Raw genomic sequence first — 19,656 nt, forward strand, 5'->3', positions numbered from 1 at the left:
CCCACAGCCTGCCTCTGGCCCACTGCCCACCAGAACACTCGTTGAATGAACACACCTTGTTCTTTCCACTGCTCCATCCCTGCACACGAGCCTCCCTCAGGGCCTGGAAAGCCCTCCCTCCAGTCCTCCACTTGGCCAACTCACACTGATCCTTCTCGACCCATTGCAATGCCATTTCCCCAGGTTATTTGTCACTCTTTGCTCTCAACTCCCACAGCATCCTGAAAAGACCTCTTCTGTAGCTGCGATAAACTTATTTCTTAAAACAAAGTCAGGGTATGTGGTCTAACAGCAGGGGAAGTAAATATTTGAGATGAGGACCATAAAGGAAAATTCTGGCTGAGGGATGTGCTGAGGGACAGTATTTCTTTCCCCAGAGTATGAAGATCTGATGACCTGTGTCTGGGGCTAGTGCAGTGCCAGCTTGTAGTAAGTGTTCAACAGATGTTTACTATATAAATGGATGAGTAAATGAGTGCATGTATGTACGTTGAGGGGAGGAGAGAGGATGAAGAGCTGGGGTAGGGTAGACTGAGCCCCAACACCATCTGTGCTCACAGCGGTAGGAGTGCATATGGTGGCAAGGACTCCTCAAGTCTGCTTGTATCATGGCCGTGTCCAGTGTTTATCACAGAGACTCAGTAATTCATTCAACAAATAAATATTGCATGGTGACTCTGTGCCAGCCACTGTTCTAAGTGCTGGGCAATATAAAAAGCACCAATAAAGAGGTTAAAAAAACAGCAAAATCCCTGCCCACAATCTAGCTGGCAACGTGCATAGTGAACAAACAGTAATTGAGCAACTGATCATGGCAAGTGCCACAAAGAAACAATAAAGCGACAGTTCAAAGGAACAGAGTAAACAACAGGTGCATCCTCAGCAGGAGGCAGGTGTGCCTGGAGCAGATCCAAGGTCACCGGAAGTCAGGTCATGCAAGGCCTTTCCAGGGTGAGAGCTTCAGATTTATTTTAAGTGTTGACAGGGAGGGTTCTAAGCAGGGGAGTGACATGATCTGATCCCTCTACGTTGCAAAGAGAGGATTTGGCAGGGGATGAGGCGGAAGTGGGGAGCCACATGGGAAGTTGTTGCAGGCTAATAAGAAGTGGTTAGATTCCGGATATGTTCTGAATGTAGCCAGTAGGGTTTTCTGTGGGGCTGGATGGGAGGTGATGGAGAATGGAAGCTGCCAGGGATGATGCCGGGGTTAGGAGCTTAGTAATGAATGGATTGCGTTGCTGTTTTCTGAGATGGGAAGATGGTGGGCAGATAAATTAGGACGATCCCTTGTGAGGCTCACAGTTGGTTATATGGTGGGGTGGGGTAGTGTTGAGGGACAGACGATGGGAGAATAGGACCTTTGGTGCTAGCACTTGTGTCTGGGCAAGCCTAGAGCTGGGGTTTCTACCAGGCAGAGAAGGTGTTCTGGAGAGGAGTTGCCTGAGTAGGAACTGAGTTGTAAAAGGAAGGCTGGCGGTTACACAGGTGGAAGAGTGTTCCATATAAAGGGAACAGTGTGAATAAAGAACCAGAGAACTGAGAAGGGGCACTGGATGCTTGCTATGCGCCAGACACTGCTATTTGCTTCACCTACTTTACCACCTGGATCTCTGTGGCAATCTATTGAGGCGAGGACAATTATTATTCCCCTTTAGAAAGGAAGAAACAGATCTGAGAGGTCAACTAATGTGTCTTAGAGACACAGGTAGGGTTATAGGATGTAGGGGTGTTATAGTGTGTGACTCTGGGTGAGATATGAAACCAGGGAGTCCGAGTTTAAAAGACGTCCTGGAGGGCTTCCCTGGTGGCGCAGTGGTTGAGACTCTGCCTGCCGATGCAGGGGACCCCGGTCCGGGAAGATCCCACATGCCGCGGAGCGGCTGGGCCCGTGAGCCATGGCCGCTGAGCTGAGCCTACGCGTCCGGAGCCTGTGCTCTGCAACGGGAGAGGCCACAACAGTGAGAGGCCCGCATACCGAAAAAAAAAAAAAAAGACGTCCTGGAACTGGGAGCCAGCCATAGATATCTGGGGCTGGCTGAGCAGCAGTGAGAAGGAACAGCAGGATAGCAGGCACACAGGGCAGTCAGAGGTGGCCTTGGTAGGTGACCTGTCCCCACAGCAGGGTAGACAACCCCACATGGGCTTGCCAGAGCTTGCTTATTATCTCTGAGTCTACCAGTCAGATCCTCAGTGTAGCTGTGAGGCTCCCTCCTGGTTCTAGTAACTGTGATGACAGTGGCCAGGGTGGGGTGGCTGGAGAACCAGGCCCCAAAGAGGGACTTGGTCACTTAGTTCAGCTGGTTGGTTGGCTTCCAGGGCCTAGTTTCAGATATGTATCCCTTTCCCAACCACAGAGCTTTTTCAGGGTCACAGCACAGCTCCAGAAGAGATTCTTCTTAAAGGTACAGAGTCAAGGGGTCTCCAGAGTCAGGTAGAAAACAACGAAAAGGAAGCAAGGACCTTACTCCATACTTCTCAAAGTATATTGACTTTGTATCCTGTAGCCTTGCTAAATTCACTTATTAGTTCTCATCGCTTTTTTGTAGGTTCCTTAGGATTTTCTACATCTATGATCACACGTTATCTATAAATATAGTTTAACTACTTATTTTCCAATTCATATACCTTTTTTTTTTTCCTTGCCTTACTGCACTGGACCTCTAGTATAACAAGTAAAGTGGTAAGAACATTCTTGCTTTGTTCTTAGAAGGAAAAATTCAGTCTTTCCCATTAAGTATGATGTTACTTATAGATTTTTCACAGATGCTCTATGTCAGGTTAAGAGGAAGTACCCTTCTGTGGTAGGCAGACTAGCCCCCCCAGACGATGTCCAGGTCCTAATCCCTGAAACATGTGAATATGACTTACCTTACATTGCAAAAGAGAGTTCGTAGGCATGATTAAGGATTTTGAGATACGAAGTTTATCGTGGATTATCCAGATGAGCCCAATGAAATCACAAGGGTCTTTTTAAGATGGAGGCAAGAGGGTAAGAGTTTGAGAGATTGGAAGATGCTATGCTGCTGGCTTTGAAGATGGAGTAAGGGGCCATGAGCTAAGGAATGCTGGGGGCTTCTAGAAACTGAAGAGGCAAAGAAACAGACATTCCTCTAGAGCCTGCAGAAGAAGTACAGGCCTGCTGATACCTTGATTTTAGTTTAGTGAAATCTGTTTTAGATTTATGACCCCCAGAATTGTAAGATAACACATTTTTGTTGTTTTAAACCACTATATATATGGTAATTTGTTATAGCAGCAATAGGAAATTATTACACCCTCTATTTGTAGTTTTTTCTTCGTTTTTTAAAAATCATGATGCGTGTTGAATGTTGTCAAATTTTTCTACATTTCTGCAGGTGATCATGCTTTTTCTCCTCTATTCTACTAATTTAGTGAGTTAACACTGACGTTCAATTTTTAAATCAACTTGTATTCCTGGGATAAAGCCAATTTAGTTATAATGTATTATCTTTTTTATACATTGCTGGATTCAATTTGCTAACAGTGTGTTAAAAGATTTTTTGTGTCTACATATATGAGGTATATTGGTCTATAGTTTTCTCATAATGTTTTTGTCTGTTTTTCTTAGCAAGTTAATTGCTGGCCTCATAAAATGGGTGGGGAAATGTTATCTTCTCTATTTTCTTAAAGAGTTTGTATAAAATTGATGTTATTTCTTCTTTAAATGTTTGATAGAACTCACTAGTGAAGCCATCTGGACCCAGAGTTATCTTTCCAGGAAGTTTTTTTTTTTTTTTTTAGGAAGTTTTAAAATTATGAATTCAATTTCTGCAATAGATATGGGTCTATTCAAATTTTCTATTTCTTGTGTCAGTTTTGGTAATTTGTGTCTTTTAAGGAATTTGTCCATTTCATCTAAGTTGTAGAATTTATTGGCATAAAGTTGTTCACAGTATGCCCTTATCCTTTTAATGTGTGTAGGATCTATAGCAATGTCCCCTCTTCATTCCTGATGTTGGTAATTTGTGTGTGTGTGTGTGGTGTTTCTCTTTTTCTTTCATCAGTCTAGTTTGAGCTTTATCAATTTTATCAACCTTTTCAAAGAATCAGCATTTGATTTTTCTCCATTGTCTTCTATTTATTTTTATTTCCTTCCACTTAAATTTTTCTAGCTTTTTAAAGTAGAAACTTTATTTTATGCCTTCTTTTCTTCAAGTGTAAGATTTAAAGCTAAAAATATACCTTTAAGTCCTGATTTAGCTGAGCTCACAAATTTATTTATTTAGTTAAAAATATTTTCTAATTTTGCTTATGATTTCTTCTTTGATCCCTGGGTTATTTCCAAGCATCTGGGGATTTTCCATATGTCTTTCTGTTATTAATTCATAATTCTGTGTGGTCAGAAAACATACCTTTAATTATTTCAATCCTTCTACATTTCTGTTTTTACGGCCCAGTCTATAGTCTGCCTTGAATATTCCATGTGCTCTTGTTGGGCCCAAGGTTTGTTAATTAAGTCAAATGGGCTGACTGCATTGTTCAACTTTTCTATATGCCTGTTGATTTTCTATCCTATCAAGTACTAAGAGAGGAGTGTTGAAATCTCCAATTATAATTATGGACATCTATTTTTTCTGTTAATACTGTTGGCTTTGCTCTATATTTTGAAACTCTGTAACTGGGTGCATACAAATTCAGGATATCCTCTTATCTCTGGTAATACCCTTGGTCTTGAGTTCTGCTTTTCTGATATTATCACTCCAGTTTTCCTAAGATTAATGTGTGCATGATACATATTTTTTACTTTTAGCCTGTGTTTTAATATTCAAAGTGTGTTTATCATGTAGTTGGGTCTTGCTTTTTAAAATACAGTTTGAAAATCTCTGCCTTTTAACGGAGTATTTAGACCACTTCCTCAAAGTAAAAGCTTCCTAAAACTGAGCACTGCCCGTGGTTTGGGAAAGTCACTCCTGCATTTTGTTGGCATTCCACAGGGAAAGGTTAAGTGACAGGGTCACTGGCTCTTCCTCCAGGTTCTCTGTGCCAGTGTTCTCATCTGTAAACTGGGGATAACGGTACCTACCTCACAGGGTGGTTATGAGAATTAGACGAGACAGTCCATATAAAAAGTGCATAGTAAGCACTCAATAAATGAAAGCTACAGATAGCTTTAAGTAATTAGATAGTAATAATAGGTTATTACTGTTATTCCACTAAGCACCCTCTTCCCATTTGGCTTTGACGAAGTGTTAAGAAATGAATCCCACTTTACAGTTATGAAGAGCACTCGTATGCAACCTCATCTGCTGAAAACTACTGCTGGAGGCCTGATTTTATATAGTTATATAGTTATGATTTTATATAGTCTTTTCTCTCTATTCATTTTCAACCATGTGCTTTTCCTCTTCTAGCCAGTTATCCTTTTTTTTTTTTTTTTTTTTTTTGCGGTAAGCGGGCCTCTCACTCTTGTGGCCTCTCCCGCTGCGGATCACAGGCTCCGGACGCGCAGGCTCAGCGGCCATGGCCCACGGGCCCAGCCGCTCCGTGGCATGTGGGATCCTCCCGGACCGGGGCACGAACCCGCGTCCCCTGCATCGGCAGGCGGACTCTCAACCACTGCGCCACCAGAGAAGCCCCCAGTTATCCTTTTTTTAAATTAAAATTTTTGTTGAAACCTATCAAACTGTACACTTTAAACATATGCATTTTATTTTATATAAATTATACCTCAATAAAGTTGATTTTAAAAACTAAAACAGGGAGTTCCCTGGTGGCCTAGTGGTTAGGATTCTGGGCTTTCACTACCGAGGTCCCGGTTCAATCCTGGTCTGGGAACTGAGATCCCACAAGCCACGCAGCTCGGCCAAAAAAAAGAAACAACTAAAAACTGGAAAAATTCTGTCACTTGCATCAGTGAATATAATATTCATGTATAGGTTTAAGACTAATAACAGGGACTTCCCTGGCAGTCCAAGTGGTTAAGACTCTGTGCTTTCACTGCAGGGAGTGTGGGTTTGATCCCTGGTTGGGGAACTAAGATCCCAAATGCCGTGTGGCACAGCCAAAAAAAAAAAAGACTAATAATAAAACCAACATCCATATGCCCACTTACCAGCTTAAGAAATTGTGCAACAGTCCCTTTGAAGCCCTTTACCTGCTTCACTGTGTTAATCAGTTACTTTTCTTCATGGTTTTTTCTTTTCCTGGTTGTGCCAGGTCTTAGTTGCGGCAGGTGGGTTCCTTAGTTGCGGCAGGTGGGTTCCTTAGTTGCGGCAGGTGGGCTCCTTAGTTGCAGCTCACCAGTTCCTTTTAGTTGCGGCACATGTGCTCCTTAGCTGTGGCATGCAAACTCTTAGTTGTGGCATGCATGTGGGATCTAGTTCCCTGACCAGGGACTGAACCCGCTCCCCCCGCATTGGAAGGCAGATTTTTAACCATTGTGCCACCAGGGAAGTCCCTTCTTCATAGTTTTGCCATACATGCATCCCTATGCAGTAGTCTTGGCTGCCTCTGAACTTTATTTAAATAGAATCATACTGAATGTATGCTTCTGTGACTTGCTGTTTTCTGCTCATTATTTTAAACATTTATCTATGCTTATGTGTGTAGTGGTTATTAACTTTTACTGCTAAATAGTGTTACATTCTAGAATCTACCATTCTCTCGAGTCCATATGGGCTGTTTGCAGTTTTTGGGCTTTTCCGAACAATGCTGCTGTGAATACTTTTGTTCATGTATTTGCAAGGCATCATGCTGGGATGGAACGGCTGGGTTGTGAGGTATGAGCATGTTCAACTCGACTAGTTAATGCCAACTGTTTCCAAAGTGGCTTATACAATTTATCTTTCCACCAGCAGGGTAAGAATTCCTTTCTCCACATCCCTGCTGACATCTACTGACACATTTTCACATCCTAACACTTCTGCCCACTTGAGTCTTTATAGTAACAGCCAACACTTAATGCTCACTTAAACTGTGGCAGGCCCTGTTCTGAGCCCTGTGTGCATGACCTTGTTTCCTCCTCACGAGAGCCCTAGCTATGATAAGTGTGTTGTCATTTATAAGCAAGAGAGCAAATCTCTGTCCCTCCCTTCCCCCTTCCCTCGTTTGGGCCCAGTGCTCACTCTCTGTGGCCATTTCATGTCTTCCTTCTCCCATCCTGGGCTGGGCTTGGTCCCAGCATGGCCTTAATCCCACCCCGGACCCTTTCCTTCTCAGGCTGTTACTCCCTGTCGGTCCGCCTCAGCCGCCCTGCATCCTGGGACCGGATCAGACACTACAAGATCCAACGCCTTGACAATGGCTGGCTGTACATCTCACCACGCCTCACCTTCCCCTCACTCCAGGCCCTGGTGGACCATTACTCTGGTATGGCCATCCCCTGCCTCCATGAGAGCAGACTGGGATGTGGGTCTGTGGGGAAGATAGTTTGCCTGCTGGAGAATATCTAGGCAGAAGAGGGACCTCCCCTCTCTCCATGCCAGTCCCTGTGCCAAGAAACACAGCCCGGAAGCCCCAAGTTCATCTCGTGCCAACAGAGCCACGGAGGTGTCCCGTGTTAGTGCAGGCCAGTGCCTCACCCACAACTGTGGTTCTGAGTCAAAGTCCCCAATGGCTGGCACAGTTCTCTCCACAGGAACAAGGCCCAGAGCTGTTGCTATTGTGGAATTCAGTTGATTCTCAGCATTTTCTGGTGCCTGTTCTGTAACAGGCACTGCAGCCACTACAGCAGAGAGTCAGAGAAGCAGAGAGGAAAGACTGCTACTGGGAAAACTGATCGGGGGATTTCAGGACAGTCATTCCATGCAGCAGACACTGACAGAACAAGTAGAGACTGATCATCCCTTAGCTTTCTTCTTTCCAAAGCGCTTTTCTAACCAGAAACTGGGGCTCAAAGAGGTCCATCAACTTACCCGAAATCACACGGTAAATTAAGTCTCCCGAAACCTAGCCCAGAATGACCTTTGACTGCATGTCAGCTTCCAGATTAACAGCCTGGGGCTCATGCTCCCACCTGCCAAGTGTGGAAAGCTGTCAGGGTGAGGGTGGAGTTGTTGGGGAGGAAGGCAGGGCTGGGGCCAGCCATGTCAAGGGTCTAGGTCTCTTCCTCAGAGCTGGCGGATGACATCTGCTGCCTACTCAAGGAGCCCTGTGCCCTGCGGAGGGCCGGCCCACCTCCTGGCAAGTCCATACCTCTACCTGTGACTGTGCAGAGGACACCACTCAATTGGAAAGAGCTGGACAGGTGAGAAGCCCCTGGAACATGAAGGCAGAACAAAGGAGACTTAGAAGGACCCACCCCTGGGAACCCAGAATGGGCTTGTCACCTTCAGGGACACCTGGGAGCCAATAAGCGTTGACTGACTGAACTCAGGCCAGCCCAGGCTCAGCAGGTCTGCTGCGGGGACTAGCAGGGAGGCCAAAGTGGGCATGGATATGGGGCTTGCCTGGGCACCGAGGTGGCCAGGATGGAAGGTCAGACAAGATGGGGTACAACAGAGAGTGAAGTGAAGGGGAGTTTGATCTGACTAGGAACAGGGAACCACTGTGAGTTTTTCAGCAGATTTTGAGAACAGGGAACCATGTGGTAGGTGCATGGAGGAGGGTGAGGCTCCCTGATGCAACTCTTTCCCCCTCTCCACAGCTCTCTCTTGTTCTCTGAAGCATCTGCCACAGGAGAGGAGTCCCCCCTCAGTGAGGGACTCCGGGAGGCCCTTAGCTCCTACATCAGCCTGACTTATGACATCTCCTTGGACGATGCCAAGGCCCAAAGCAGAGGCCAAAAGGGAACCAAGGCTGCAGCACCTAGAACCCCAACTCAGCTCAGCCTGACTGAGCACCCCAGAGGCAAAGACTGTGCAGAGTGAGGGGAGGGCTGGGACACAGAGGCACAGCCAGAGTCCCACCTCTATCCTCTGTTCCTTCCTCTCTCAGCCCTAAGAAGTCACCTAACCTCCTCCCAGTGCCATGACCCGACCTACAGCCTCTAGTTCAAGTAAAGACCAGTTAAGAACAGGGCCAGGACTCCAGAGAGACTAGATGTCCTCGGTGTGACCCAGCCAGTTCCCGAGTTTGGGAGTCCCAGTACCACCTTCCTCCCTCTGCCTGTCGAGTCGAGTCTCATTCTACATCCCCACAACCACTCGCACAAGGCAGAGAACGCCCACTAGCATCAAGGAGAAAAAAATAATCATTTAAGGAAAACTGACCAGTCTCATTCAGAATGCCACCACACCTCAGAAGGTAGAACTACGGCCTAGAAGGGACAGGAAGAAGAGGGGATGGGTGGCTTAGACGGCAGCAGAACCTGGGCTCTCCAGCTTCCACCTGACCGCCACGGCAAAGAGCAGGACCTCTGACCGTCCAGGTCCTCCACGTCCCCATTAAGCCCCTTCTCTGGACAGTCCTAGCTCTCAGATCTTTCATCTTGTGGCTCATCGTTTGAACCTGGCTAAGCTTTCTTGGCTACAACAGCCTTGCCGTCTTGTAGCCAAATGCAAAAGACACCACCCGAGCCTAGCACACCGCAGTGAGCTCAGTCACGTCTCTCAGTGCTGAGCCGGGGCCTCAGGGCATCAGGCGGTAAGCCCTCCCTCCACAAAGTCAAGGCCACAGCCTACACCAACTCCAGCCCTTGACTTCCCTGCTGCACATTAAGGGAAAGAAGCCTGGATAGAGCTGTTAAGGGAGCAGGGAGAGGAGGAAAAGGGAAGGGGGAAGAGGGAAGGGGATGGGAGGGCACCACCTCTATTGCTCCTATTGGGTTCTGAGGCTAGAGGTGAGGTTGGAAAGGCTTTACCAGGTATCACCAACAGGGGCTCAATTAAAGATCTGATTTATTCAAGTATCTGAAAACATTCTACAACGAAAACTGTTATTAGATGCTCCTTGTACTGTGCTATGGACCATGCACATACTGCCATACTGTTTTCAGAAGACTTGAAATGCCAATGTTTGATATAGTTTAAAAACCGTACACCTGATGGAAAAGGAAGACAATTTAATGTTTCATCCGGATCCAGATGTGCACCAAATTACAGGACAGCTCCAATCGGCCAACAGGTGTTTCATGATGGTATCCAAGAAGAAACGGTTGGTGATGGACAATTCAGAAATGCTTCCCCAAAAGGTGGATGGTTCTTTAAAAAGTTTCAGGTCACAACCCTTGCAGAAAACACTGACGCCCAACACACTGATTCTCAGTCCAGGAAACACGGGTCTTCCAGGTTCCGCGTGGCTGGGGTGCCCCCCAACAATCGTGTTTCTGTGGTGTAACTAAGAGGGTCCTTTGGACCAGACAGGGAGCAGGTGGGGACTGTGCACCGTCAGTCATAGTGGATGGCAGTGTAAAAGATGATCCAAATGACCTAGAGAGGAAACAAGCAATGTTCATGGGCTCCCTCACCAACAGGGTCAACACAGGCTCCCATTCCACAAAACAAAAGCATCCTAAGAATGTGCGCACAGTGTACTTCCCGGGGGCTATCCAATGCATAAGCTGCTTGGGACAAGAGCACTGAAATCAAGCTGTCTCTAATAGAGCCCAGGACCACCGTCCTGTGCTCCCAAAGGGACCCTGGACAAGTCTCTCCCCTTGCCAAACAGAGACCAGAGTGCGAGGGCTTAGAGTTATAGGTGTGGAAATGATACAGGTAAAGCAAACTGTACTGCTAGTAAGTGTTAGCATTAGCAACAAACGTGAAAACAAAACTACATCATATCCTGTCAGCTTCATATCAAATAAAGCAGAGGTTCTCAAACCTGACTCGCCTTTGCAATATCGTGGGCTCTTTAAAAACATACAGAGAGATGCCTGGGCGCCACCTCCCAGAGATTCTGATTTCGTTGTTTGGGCTAGGTTCTATAATTGTTTAAAAATAACTTTGAGGTATAATTCATATTTCATGAAGTTTACCCTTTTAAAGTATACAATTCAGAGGTTTTTTAGTATATTCAGAGTTGTGAAAACATTTTGGAGCATTTGCGTCACCCTGAAGACAACATCTATTCCCATTATCAGTTACTTCCCATTTCCCCTCCCCCCTGCCACTGGCAACCATTAATCTACTTCTTATCCATGTGGATCTGCCTATTCTGGACATTTCACATAAATGGAATCATACAACATGTGGTCTTTTGTGTCTGGATTCTTTCACCTAGCAGAATGTTTTCAAGGTTCATCCTTGTAGCATGTACCAGTTCTTCATTCCTCTTTATGGCCAAGTAATATTCTACTGTCTGGGTATATAACATTTTATCTAGCCATTCATCGGGTGACGGCTGTTTGCATTTTTTGGCTGTTATGAATATATTTTTAAATGTTTTCCAGTTTTCAATATGCAGCCAGAGTTGAGAATTAGATGTAGAAACTGACAATGAGCTCTGGATTTGCTCACCACAGGGAGACTACACAGTGTAACACACCACATCTTTTGGGACATTAACTCAAGAAAGGACATGCCCTCCAGCCTCAGGAGTCTTGAAAAATGGTACTCACATCACACACTGTAACTCAGTCAAGGGGCTCCCCTTGAATAACTGGCATCTCAGGAAATGACAAAACCTGCTGTGAAATTACCAGCTACACATACCATGAACAAGGCAAACGATGTCATAAACCCTTCCTTTGTGAGCTCCCACGTGCCGCCATACTCTTCCTCATCTATCTGTAGGTAGTTGCTGAAGTAGAGGTACAGGACACCTGCATTGATCAGGCAGAATCTGGAGCAAGGGAGAACAAGCACCAAACATAAACTGTAAGCTTGGAAGACTGAGAACTCCCACCAACACGGTCCAGCTCTATCAGGGCACTTGCTGTCGCACAGTTAACTCTATTACGGAGGCAAATGAAATAATACATAAAAACGCCTAGGCCCTCAATGGAGCTGCCCACTTGGTTGTGCTAGAGACTTAAAAAAGGAGCATCTCTTTTTAGCTGACCAGCAAAAGCAGAAAATAAAATAAAAATGAAGCACATATAAGTTCTCCAAGTCCCCTTGAAGTAAGACAGAAGGCTGCTTGCTGAACAGCCCCAAATAGGTCCAGTACCTGACATGGGCCTCCAGGTAGCTCCAGCTCGGGGGGTGGGGTGGGGGGGCATGGGGAAAACACATGTTAAGCTGCTGCTTCATGGCCTAGTTGAGCAAGCAAGGGCATAGTAAAGCAGCCTCTGCATAATTCCCAACGGGAGACAATTTCTGAATGTCCACTGTCTGCTACTGCACTTGATGCAGAGGTGAACATGACAGTTCCTGCCCTCAGCTCACCGCCTATTAGGAGCCAGAAACAGCAGGCAGAGTGGAATTGAAACCAGAGGTTTATGACCACTTCCAGGAAGGTCTTTGACCCCTATCACATATGATTTAACTGATGCAGGAATCAGAATACCATGAGTAGTAACACATCACTCTGCTCTACTGATCTCTATGTAAAAGTAATATTCATAAAGTGATCAAAACTCTCTTTTTATGATCTTTCCAGTTACGGCACCTAATCCAATGGGGGACTATATGCCTTAGGCCACATCCCTTCTGAAGGCTGCAGTAGAAAATGCAGAGAACAGGTTCCTCCTATCAGTTAAGTGTGGGCTGGTGTAGGGCAGGGCAGTATGATGGCGATGAGGAGTGTATATGGGGGGGGCGGGGCAGGGAACAGACCCTGAGGCTGTCTGTGCAAGGTTAACAAGGAGACAGGGTGTACATACACCAGGAAGTCTAGTTTGTGAGTAGTCAAGAGTATGGGCTTTCTCGTGAGTGGAAGGAAAAGGAGCTGGGAGGCTGGTTTAGACTTGTTTCAGGACATAAGTACAAATAAAGTTTGAGGACGGGGACTGGGAAAATGGTTGAATGGAGAGGCAAGAATCCCCAAAGGCTTCAAGCCTAAGGACCTGGGAGAACCATGGGTCCAGTAACAGAAGCAGGGAGTCAGGAAGGACAGATGGTTCTTCTTGGATTTCACACGAAATACAGTCCTTGGCTTGGCTATGTCATGGCCATATCCTGATCGTCTACTAGGAATCTTGGGACCCAGCCAATCTGGCCACCTCCCTCTGACAGGAGTTCCATTTTGGACAGGCTGAGTTAGTGGCTCTAGACAGCCTACTATCAGGACTTAGCAATGTCACTCTGGGGCTCAGCTAATAAGCTAGGGCTGGACAGTGACTGGAGACTCTGACAGTCTCCAGCTGTAAGGTGGTTGCTTAGTGAGATGAGAAAGGGAAATATAAGGGAAAGAGATAAATAAAGGATGCCAGGGAGAGAGAAAAGGGCTGACATAGGCCCTGCCTTCCAAGGGGCACACATTAAGTAGAAAATGAATTCACAGACACAAAGGCATTTAAAAGTCTGGTGTACCAGGGGGAGGGGTCAGGAAAAGGACTGGAAAGGCTCACACTGAGCTTTAAGGATGGGCATAAATTCTGTATTGGAAACGGGAGAGAATGACATAGCAAATGGGTGGACAAAGAAATGAAAATACTGGGGATTTCCCTGGCAGTCCAGCAGTTGAGACTCCAGCTTCCACTGCAGGTGGGCAGGGGTTCAATTCCTGGTGGGGAAACTAACATCCTTCATGCCACATGGGGCAGCCAAAAAAAACAAAAAACTGACTCTCAAATGGATTTTTAACAATTCTATCTTAAAAACTCCAGTCTTAACAAAATAACGAATCTAACAAATACTGACTTCAGGGCTGGAAGGTAATATATGACTCTGCTTCCAAGGGTCAATGGGAACTCATTTCAGCTTTTCAAAAATTTTAACAAGCATTCACTGAGCACCTCTTGATCATGTGCCAAGCTCTATGAGAGACAGAGGCAGAAAGGGATGAATAGAACCCCTCTCCAATTACGTAAAACCTCGGCAGACAGAACAGAACCATCACACTCAGTTCCCAGGCAAATTTTAAGTAATGAGACCCAAGGAAATGGCTTTACCTTAATAGGTCCTAGCTGGTGCCCACACCAGAAATGAAGAGAAGTCAAGTGGGGGTCCAGACAGAGGGCAGCGAAGGCGGGAAGTGGGGAGGAGACAGTCACCACAACTGAGCACCAGGCAGCTGAGTCAGATAGATGGAGGAAAGGGGGTGTGTGTGGAAAAAAATCAATGTCCTTGGGCACTTTCCAAGAGCTGGGAAAAAGGTGCCAACCAAAGGAGGGAAGGGATTCCTTTGGAGAGAAACTGGCTCTGGCAGGACAGTGTGGGACTGAACCCTAGAAAACAGGCAGTCCTGAGAAAGTGGCATGATGGGTAAGCCACTCCAAGGTGAATTCACTGCAAACACCCTGTTTCTTGCTTTCTCAATAGCCAGCCATATTTTATCACTCTTTGTAAAGCTAATCATATGACTGCAGTGAACCACTTATGGAGTGCCTATGATGTACTAAGCCCTACCTTTAGCAGTTTACTTGAATCACCTCATTTAATTCACACATCAATCTCATGAGGAAGGCACTTCTTTATTGTCCTCATTTTAATGAGGAAACTGAGTCTCACAAAGTGAGCTCCAAATTATGTAGCTTGGAAGTGGCAGAGCTGGAACTTGAATCCAGAGCTTTCTAGAAAGTTAAAAATCTGGGGCTTCCCTGGTGGTGCAGTGGTTGAGAATCCGCCTGCCAATGCGGGGGACACGGGTTTGTGCCCCGGTCCGGGAGGATCCCACATGCCGCGGAACGGCTGGGCCCGTGAGCCGTGGCCGTTGAGCCTGCGCGTCCAGAGCCTGTGCTCTGCAATGGGAGAGGCCACAGGAGTGAGAGGCCCGCGTACCGCAAAAAAAAAAAAAAAAATCTGTTTGGGCAGCCTTACTCATTTGCCACAGTGGGCAGGATGCTAGACTAGCTCTAGTCTTTGCTATATTATTTGCAGATTGGTGACTTCGGAAAAATCCCGTAGGACTCCTACAAGACGAGATAGGTGCTGGGGATTTGAACCAGTGTCATCCCCTCCTAGAAAAGTGATCTGGGGAAGACAGGAGACTGACTACCTTTTGCCTTTAGATTGCCTTCTGCCTTCTCTGGCATTTTCCTTATATCTGCCTTTTTTCTCATAGAAAGCTAAAATTGGGTGACCAACATTCTAAAAATGTATCTACATACCATTTCCACCCTGAGAAGACCTCTGTGAACACCAGGTCCTGCCCGTGTCTCATCACCCTCAATGAGTCCTCATCAAATGTCCACTCTGTCAAAGTCAGTCAGAGGATAAACTCTTACGGTTTCCTTGGACAAATGCTTTGATCAGCATCGTAAATCGAAAACCTCTTTAGGGACTTCCCTGGTGGCGCAATGGTTAAGGATCTGCCTACCAATGCAGGGGACACAGGTTCGAACCCTGGTCTGGGAAGATCCCACATGCCGCGGAGCAACTAAGCCCCATGCACCACAACTACGGAGCCTGCACTCTAGAGCCTCGAGACACAACTACTGAGCCCGTGTACCACAACTACTGAAGCCCGCATGCCTACAGCCTGTGCTCCACAACAAGAGTAGCCACTGCAATGAGAAGCCTGCGCACCGCAATGAAGAGTAGCCCCCTCTCACCACAACTAAGCCTGCGCTCAACAACGAAGACCCGATGCAGCCATACATACATACATACATATATACATACATACATAAATACAACACCAACAACTCTTTAGTTAGGAGAGGGAACTGTACATTCCTTTTGGGTTATCTTCTGAAAAAACAGGCAACTCAAAGAAGTTTGAAACTGTTTCACACTTTTCACCCCAGAGTAAGGAATAAGAGATGTATGTGATCATGGTTAAAATAATATATGTGATTTTCCATGGGTGAGTATGACAGTTTGTATTCCCAGAGGCCTGCCTGTCTATTTCTACTATAACTTGCCCACAACTCCTATCCTAAGACAATTCCGGGACTTCCCTGGTGGTCCAGTGGTAAAGAATCCACCTTATAATGCAGGGAATTTGGGTTCAATCGCTGGTTGGGGAACTAAGATCCCGATACATGCCATGGGGCAACTAAGCCCGCACGCCACAACTACTAAGCTTGTGCGCCTCAACACGAGAGCCCACGTGCCACAAACTACAGAGCTCACATGCTCTGAAGCCTGCGTGCCACAACTAGAGAAGAGAAAACCCGCACACCACAATGAAGAGCCCGCGCACCACAACAAAAGATCCCACATTACTCAATAAAGATCCTGTGTGCCGCAACTAAGACCCGATGCAGCCAAAAATAAATAAAATATAATAAAATAAAATAAATACATCTTAAAAAAAAGAAAAACACAATTTCCACAAATCCTATTAATTCAACCTGGCGGGCATTTGGACTTGCTCTCAGTGACTGGTTAACAAGCTGAGCCACGACTGGGAGCTCGTGTCAACTGCTGCCACAGGCACACAAGAAAAAACTGAGGGCTTAATCTCTACTTCTTCACTGCCTTTAAAATGTAGGCACCTGGGACTTCCCAGGCGGTCCAGTGGTTAGGACTCCACGCTTCCACTGCAGGGGGCATGGGTTCCATCCCTGTTCAGGGAACTAAAGATCCCGCATGCTGCAAGACGCGGCCAAAAAAAAAGGAGGGACCTAAAACAACTTCTGCCAAGTCCAAGATTCTGGACATCCAGCACAGTGCACAAGGGAGTGGTCATCAAGTATTAGAAGCTCTTCCACTTTCCAAACTTCCACAGACAACAAAGGTCATGTCAGAACTAGATGCCTGCTGCCAACAGGCAATATGGCAACCTCTTGCATGAGGTCACTAAGGACCCATGAATGAATAAACTAACCTGGATCTTCATAAAGGTAACATGCCTGACCCAAGCTGCTCCCAAGCCTGTGGAACTGACGAGTGCTGTATCAGACCCAGGAGTGCCATCATGGGGCCAGTTTTTTGATTTAGTCATTACACACACACACACACACACACACACACACAGGGAAAAAAAACAAAACAAAAAACCCAAGACTTACCCTGCTATTCCCAAGAAACCTCGCAATGGTAACACTCCCCAAATGACACCTAGGACCACAGCAATGATCTGTCGGAACCAGTAGATCACATCTAAAAATTCATCCTGTAGAAAAGAGAGAATGTGTGCATAATCTGGAGTGGGTGCCACAAGAGAGCCTCTTGTGATAGGTGAGGAACAGAAAAGCTTTCTGCTAAACTCATCTTCCAGAGGAATTTTCCCCAAAAGCAACGGTATACAGTTCTTGAATCTCCACATCTTCTTATACTAAAATGTGGTTAAAAAATGATGTATTTAGTTATCTTAAGTGATGGCTTCCAGGGCGTTGTGCTCTACATAAAAATTTTTAGAAAAATCATTTACTTAATTTTTTCAGAAGCTACAAAAATGAAATTGCTGTGATAATAACTGAGCTACTGGCCAGTTAGTTATCTGACCTGGAGAGACAAAAACAGACTATCCACAAGCAGAAGGGCTGACTGTTAACCAATTCAGTACCACCTTCCCACACTCTGAATTTTGAGTAAGTCACAAAAGAGAAAAGAGATTAGAAACAAAAGTACAGGAGGGGGCTTCCCTGGTGGCGCAGTGGTTGAGAGTCCGCCTGCCGATGCAGGGGACACGGGTTCGTGCCCCGGTCCGGGAAGATCCCACATGCCGCGGAGCGGCTGGGCCCGTGAGCCATGGCCGCTGAGCCTGCGCGTCCGCATTGGGAGAGGCCACAGCAGTGAGAGGCCCGCGTAACGCAAAAAAAAAAAAAAAAAAAAAAAGTGCAGGAGGCAGGTGCCTGCATATCCAATTTTCATACAAGAACACGGAAGACTCAGGTTTCTGACCTGCCCTGGACTGCAGAAACCAGTCCTTACACAAAAAAGGAAAGAAATGACACAGCAAATCAGAAAGATTTTACAAGAGCTGGGCAGCACTGGGGGCAGGACAAGGGCACCTTCAGGAAGTACCTCCCATCCCCCCCCCTTTACAGGAACTCTAGGGAAAACTACTTCTGATGAAAGTAACTGATGAAAAACTACTTCATCAGTCCAAAAAAATAAAAGGGGGGGAAAGACTGCAAATCTAACATTCTTTTCAGGCCAACTGGAATCAAGCTATTTGTGATGGTTCCTTCCACGCGATGGAGCAGAGTTGGGGAAGTGCTTACACTCAGATCTTCTGAATGCGTGTGACCAGTAAGGACATCTTGAAGTCCCCCAACCATTCCTCACACACATTTGGTGGTTTCTCCCCCACCCCCTCGCGTGTATACACACACACACACACCACACTCACCCCTGAAAGGTGGTCTCATTCTCCCCTCTCAACTCTCACACTTATTCTGTTTTCTCATTCAACAGAAAAGCACCGACAGCTCACCTTTAGTGAGCCTCACCATGTGCTAAACGCTTTACCGCACCACGGTACCCGACTTCAGAGTTGTTCGGAGACTTGAGTGAGATGACGCACAGAGGGCGCCCAACACACAGCAAGCACTCAGTAGAAGTCTGTTAGCGTTACTGTTCGTGCTAACCACGGTGGTAAGTTGTTAATTCGACAAGGTAAGTCACTTACTCAAGATCCTACTGGGAGTAAAAGGCGGAGATCGAATCGAATTCAGCTCGCTCTCGCCGTTCAGGCACCCGACCTGCCCGCGGGGGGGCAACTGCTCCGCCCCCTCCTTGCTGCTTCCCGCGTGACCCGGGCGACTTCACTCTTAGGCCACTCGTAGTGAGCCCGGAGCCCGACAGCCGGACCCTCCGAGTTCGCCCCGACACCATTGGACCACCCGCCCCACCACCCCGAACACTCGGCAGCGCCCGGACGGGGGCAGGGGCAGGCTCGGGCCTGTCCATTCGTCCCCGAGTCCCAGCCGGCTCCTCGAACGTGCGCCCTCGCCAGGCCCCACCGCACCTTGTCCTCCCAGGCCGCGTCGCTCCGTAGCACCTTGCTCCAGACGGAGACTTTGAGGGCCCCGTTAGCCAGCAGCGGCTGAGGCGGCTCCTCCTTCCGCCGCCCGCCGCTCATCCTCCCGTCGCGCCGCCCGGGCCGGGCCTGGGGCGCGCGGGCCGATCTAAAAGACGTCGGGGTCTGGGGTCGCGGGTCACGGCGCACGGGGCGTGGCGGTGGCGGTGGCGGCGGCGGCAGCAACAGGCTCAGCGGATCGGTTCGGCGGCGCGCCTGCGGCTGCCCCCACTTACCCGAACACCCTGGCTCTGCTAGCTCGGCCGAGACCAGGAGCGCGGAGGGCGGAACAACGCAGCGCCTCGCGTCCTCCCGCCGACGTGCCCACGCAGCCAATCGGTGGCCGCACAGCCGTCTACACGGAAGAGCAACCGTCGCTTCGGCGCAAGCGCTCTACGCGCGGGGAAGTGACGGCACGCTTCCGCCAGCCCCGCGGTAGAGTGAGAGGGAAGGGACAATCTTGGTACGGACGGCGACACGAGCGCGAGGAGGTGCTGCGGAGACTGAAGAACGGTGGCTGAGGCGAAAGCAGAGGTTGGGACAGGAGCGTCGTCCAATCCACCACAGCTTGTCCCGTCGAGCAGCGGGGCAGAACGCGGCGCTACCTTCCCCGAGGCGTCCTTTCGAGCCCAAACCTTGCTCCCCGGAAGCCCCAAGTTGCCCCTCAGGATTTAGCCCTTGCTCGTTTTCCCCCCTAACCTTTCAAGTCCCGTAGGACCTTGTTCACAGAGTTAATTCTTTTCCGTAATAACTTAGTGTCTTCTCATGCCTAGCACCCTCTTTTGACAAATGTGAGCCCTG

At 47.4% G+C, this 19,656-nt stretch overlaps 2 protein-coding genes across 2 annotated transcripts in view; one reads left to right on the forward strand and one right to left on the reverse strand.

Annotated features, from left to right (window-relative positions):
* SLA2 (Src like adaptor 2) overlaps positions 1-10,726 on the forward strand; it is a 23,615-nt gene extending 12,889 nt beyond the window's left edge. Inside the window, 4 exon segments of the mRNA XM_060125211.1 lie at positions 7,180-7,329; positions 8,074-8,206; positions 8,606-8,745; positions 8,748-10,726. Of these exon segments, the coding sequence (XP_059981194.1) occupies positions 7,180-7,329; positions 8,074-8,206; positions 8,606-8,745; positions 8,748-8,770 (446 nt within the window). The 3' untranslated portion in view covers positions 8,771-10,726.
* Positions 9,781-19,146, reverse strand: RAB5IF (RAB5 interacting factor). The gene is made up of 4 exons (XM_060125216.1): positions 18,805-19,146; positions 16,901-17,004; positions 11,553-11,682; positions 9,781-10,328 (listed from the first exon to the last, which is right to left on the reverse strand). Exons 1-4 carry the CDS (start codon positions 18,916-18,918, stop codon positions 10,287-10,289), a joined length of 390 nt encoding a protein of 129 aa, XP_059981199.1. The 5' UTR covers positions 18,919-19,146; the 3' UTR covers positions 9,781-10,286.
* Between the last annotated feature and the right edge of the window lie 510 nt (positions 19,147-19,656).

This window comes from Lagenorhynchus albirostris, chromosome 15 (assembly GCF_949774975.1).
Source record: "Lagenorhynchus albirostris chromosome 15, mLagAlb1.1, whole genome shotgun sequence".
Lineage (NCBI taxonomy): Eukaryota > Metazoa > Chordata > Mammalia > Artiodactyla > Delphinidae > Lagenorhynchus > Lagenorhynchus albirostris.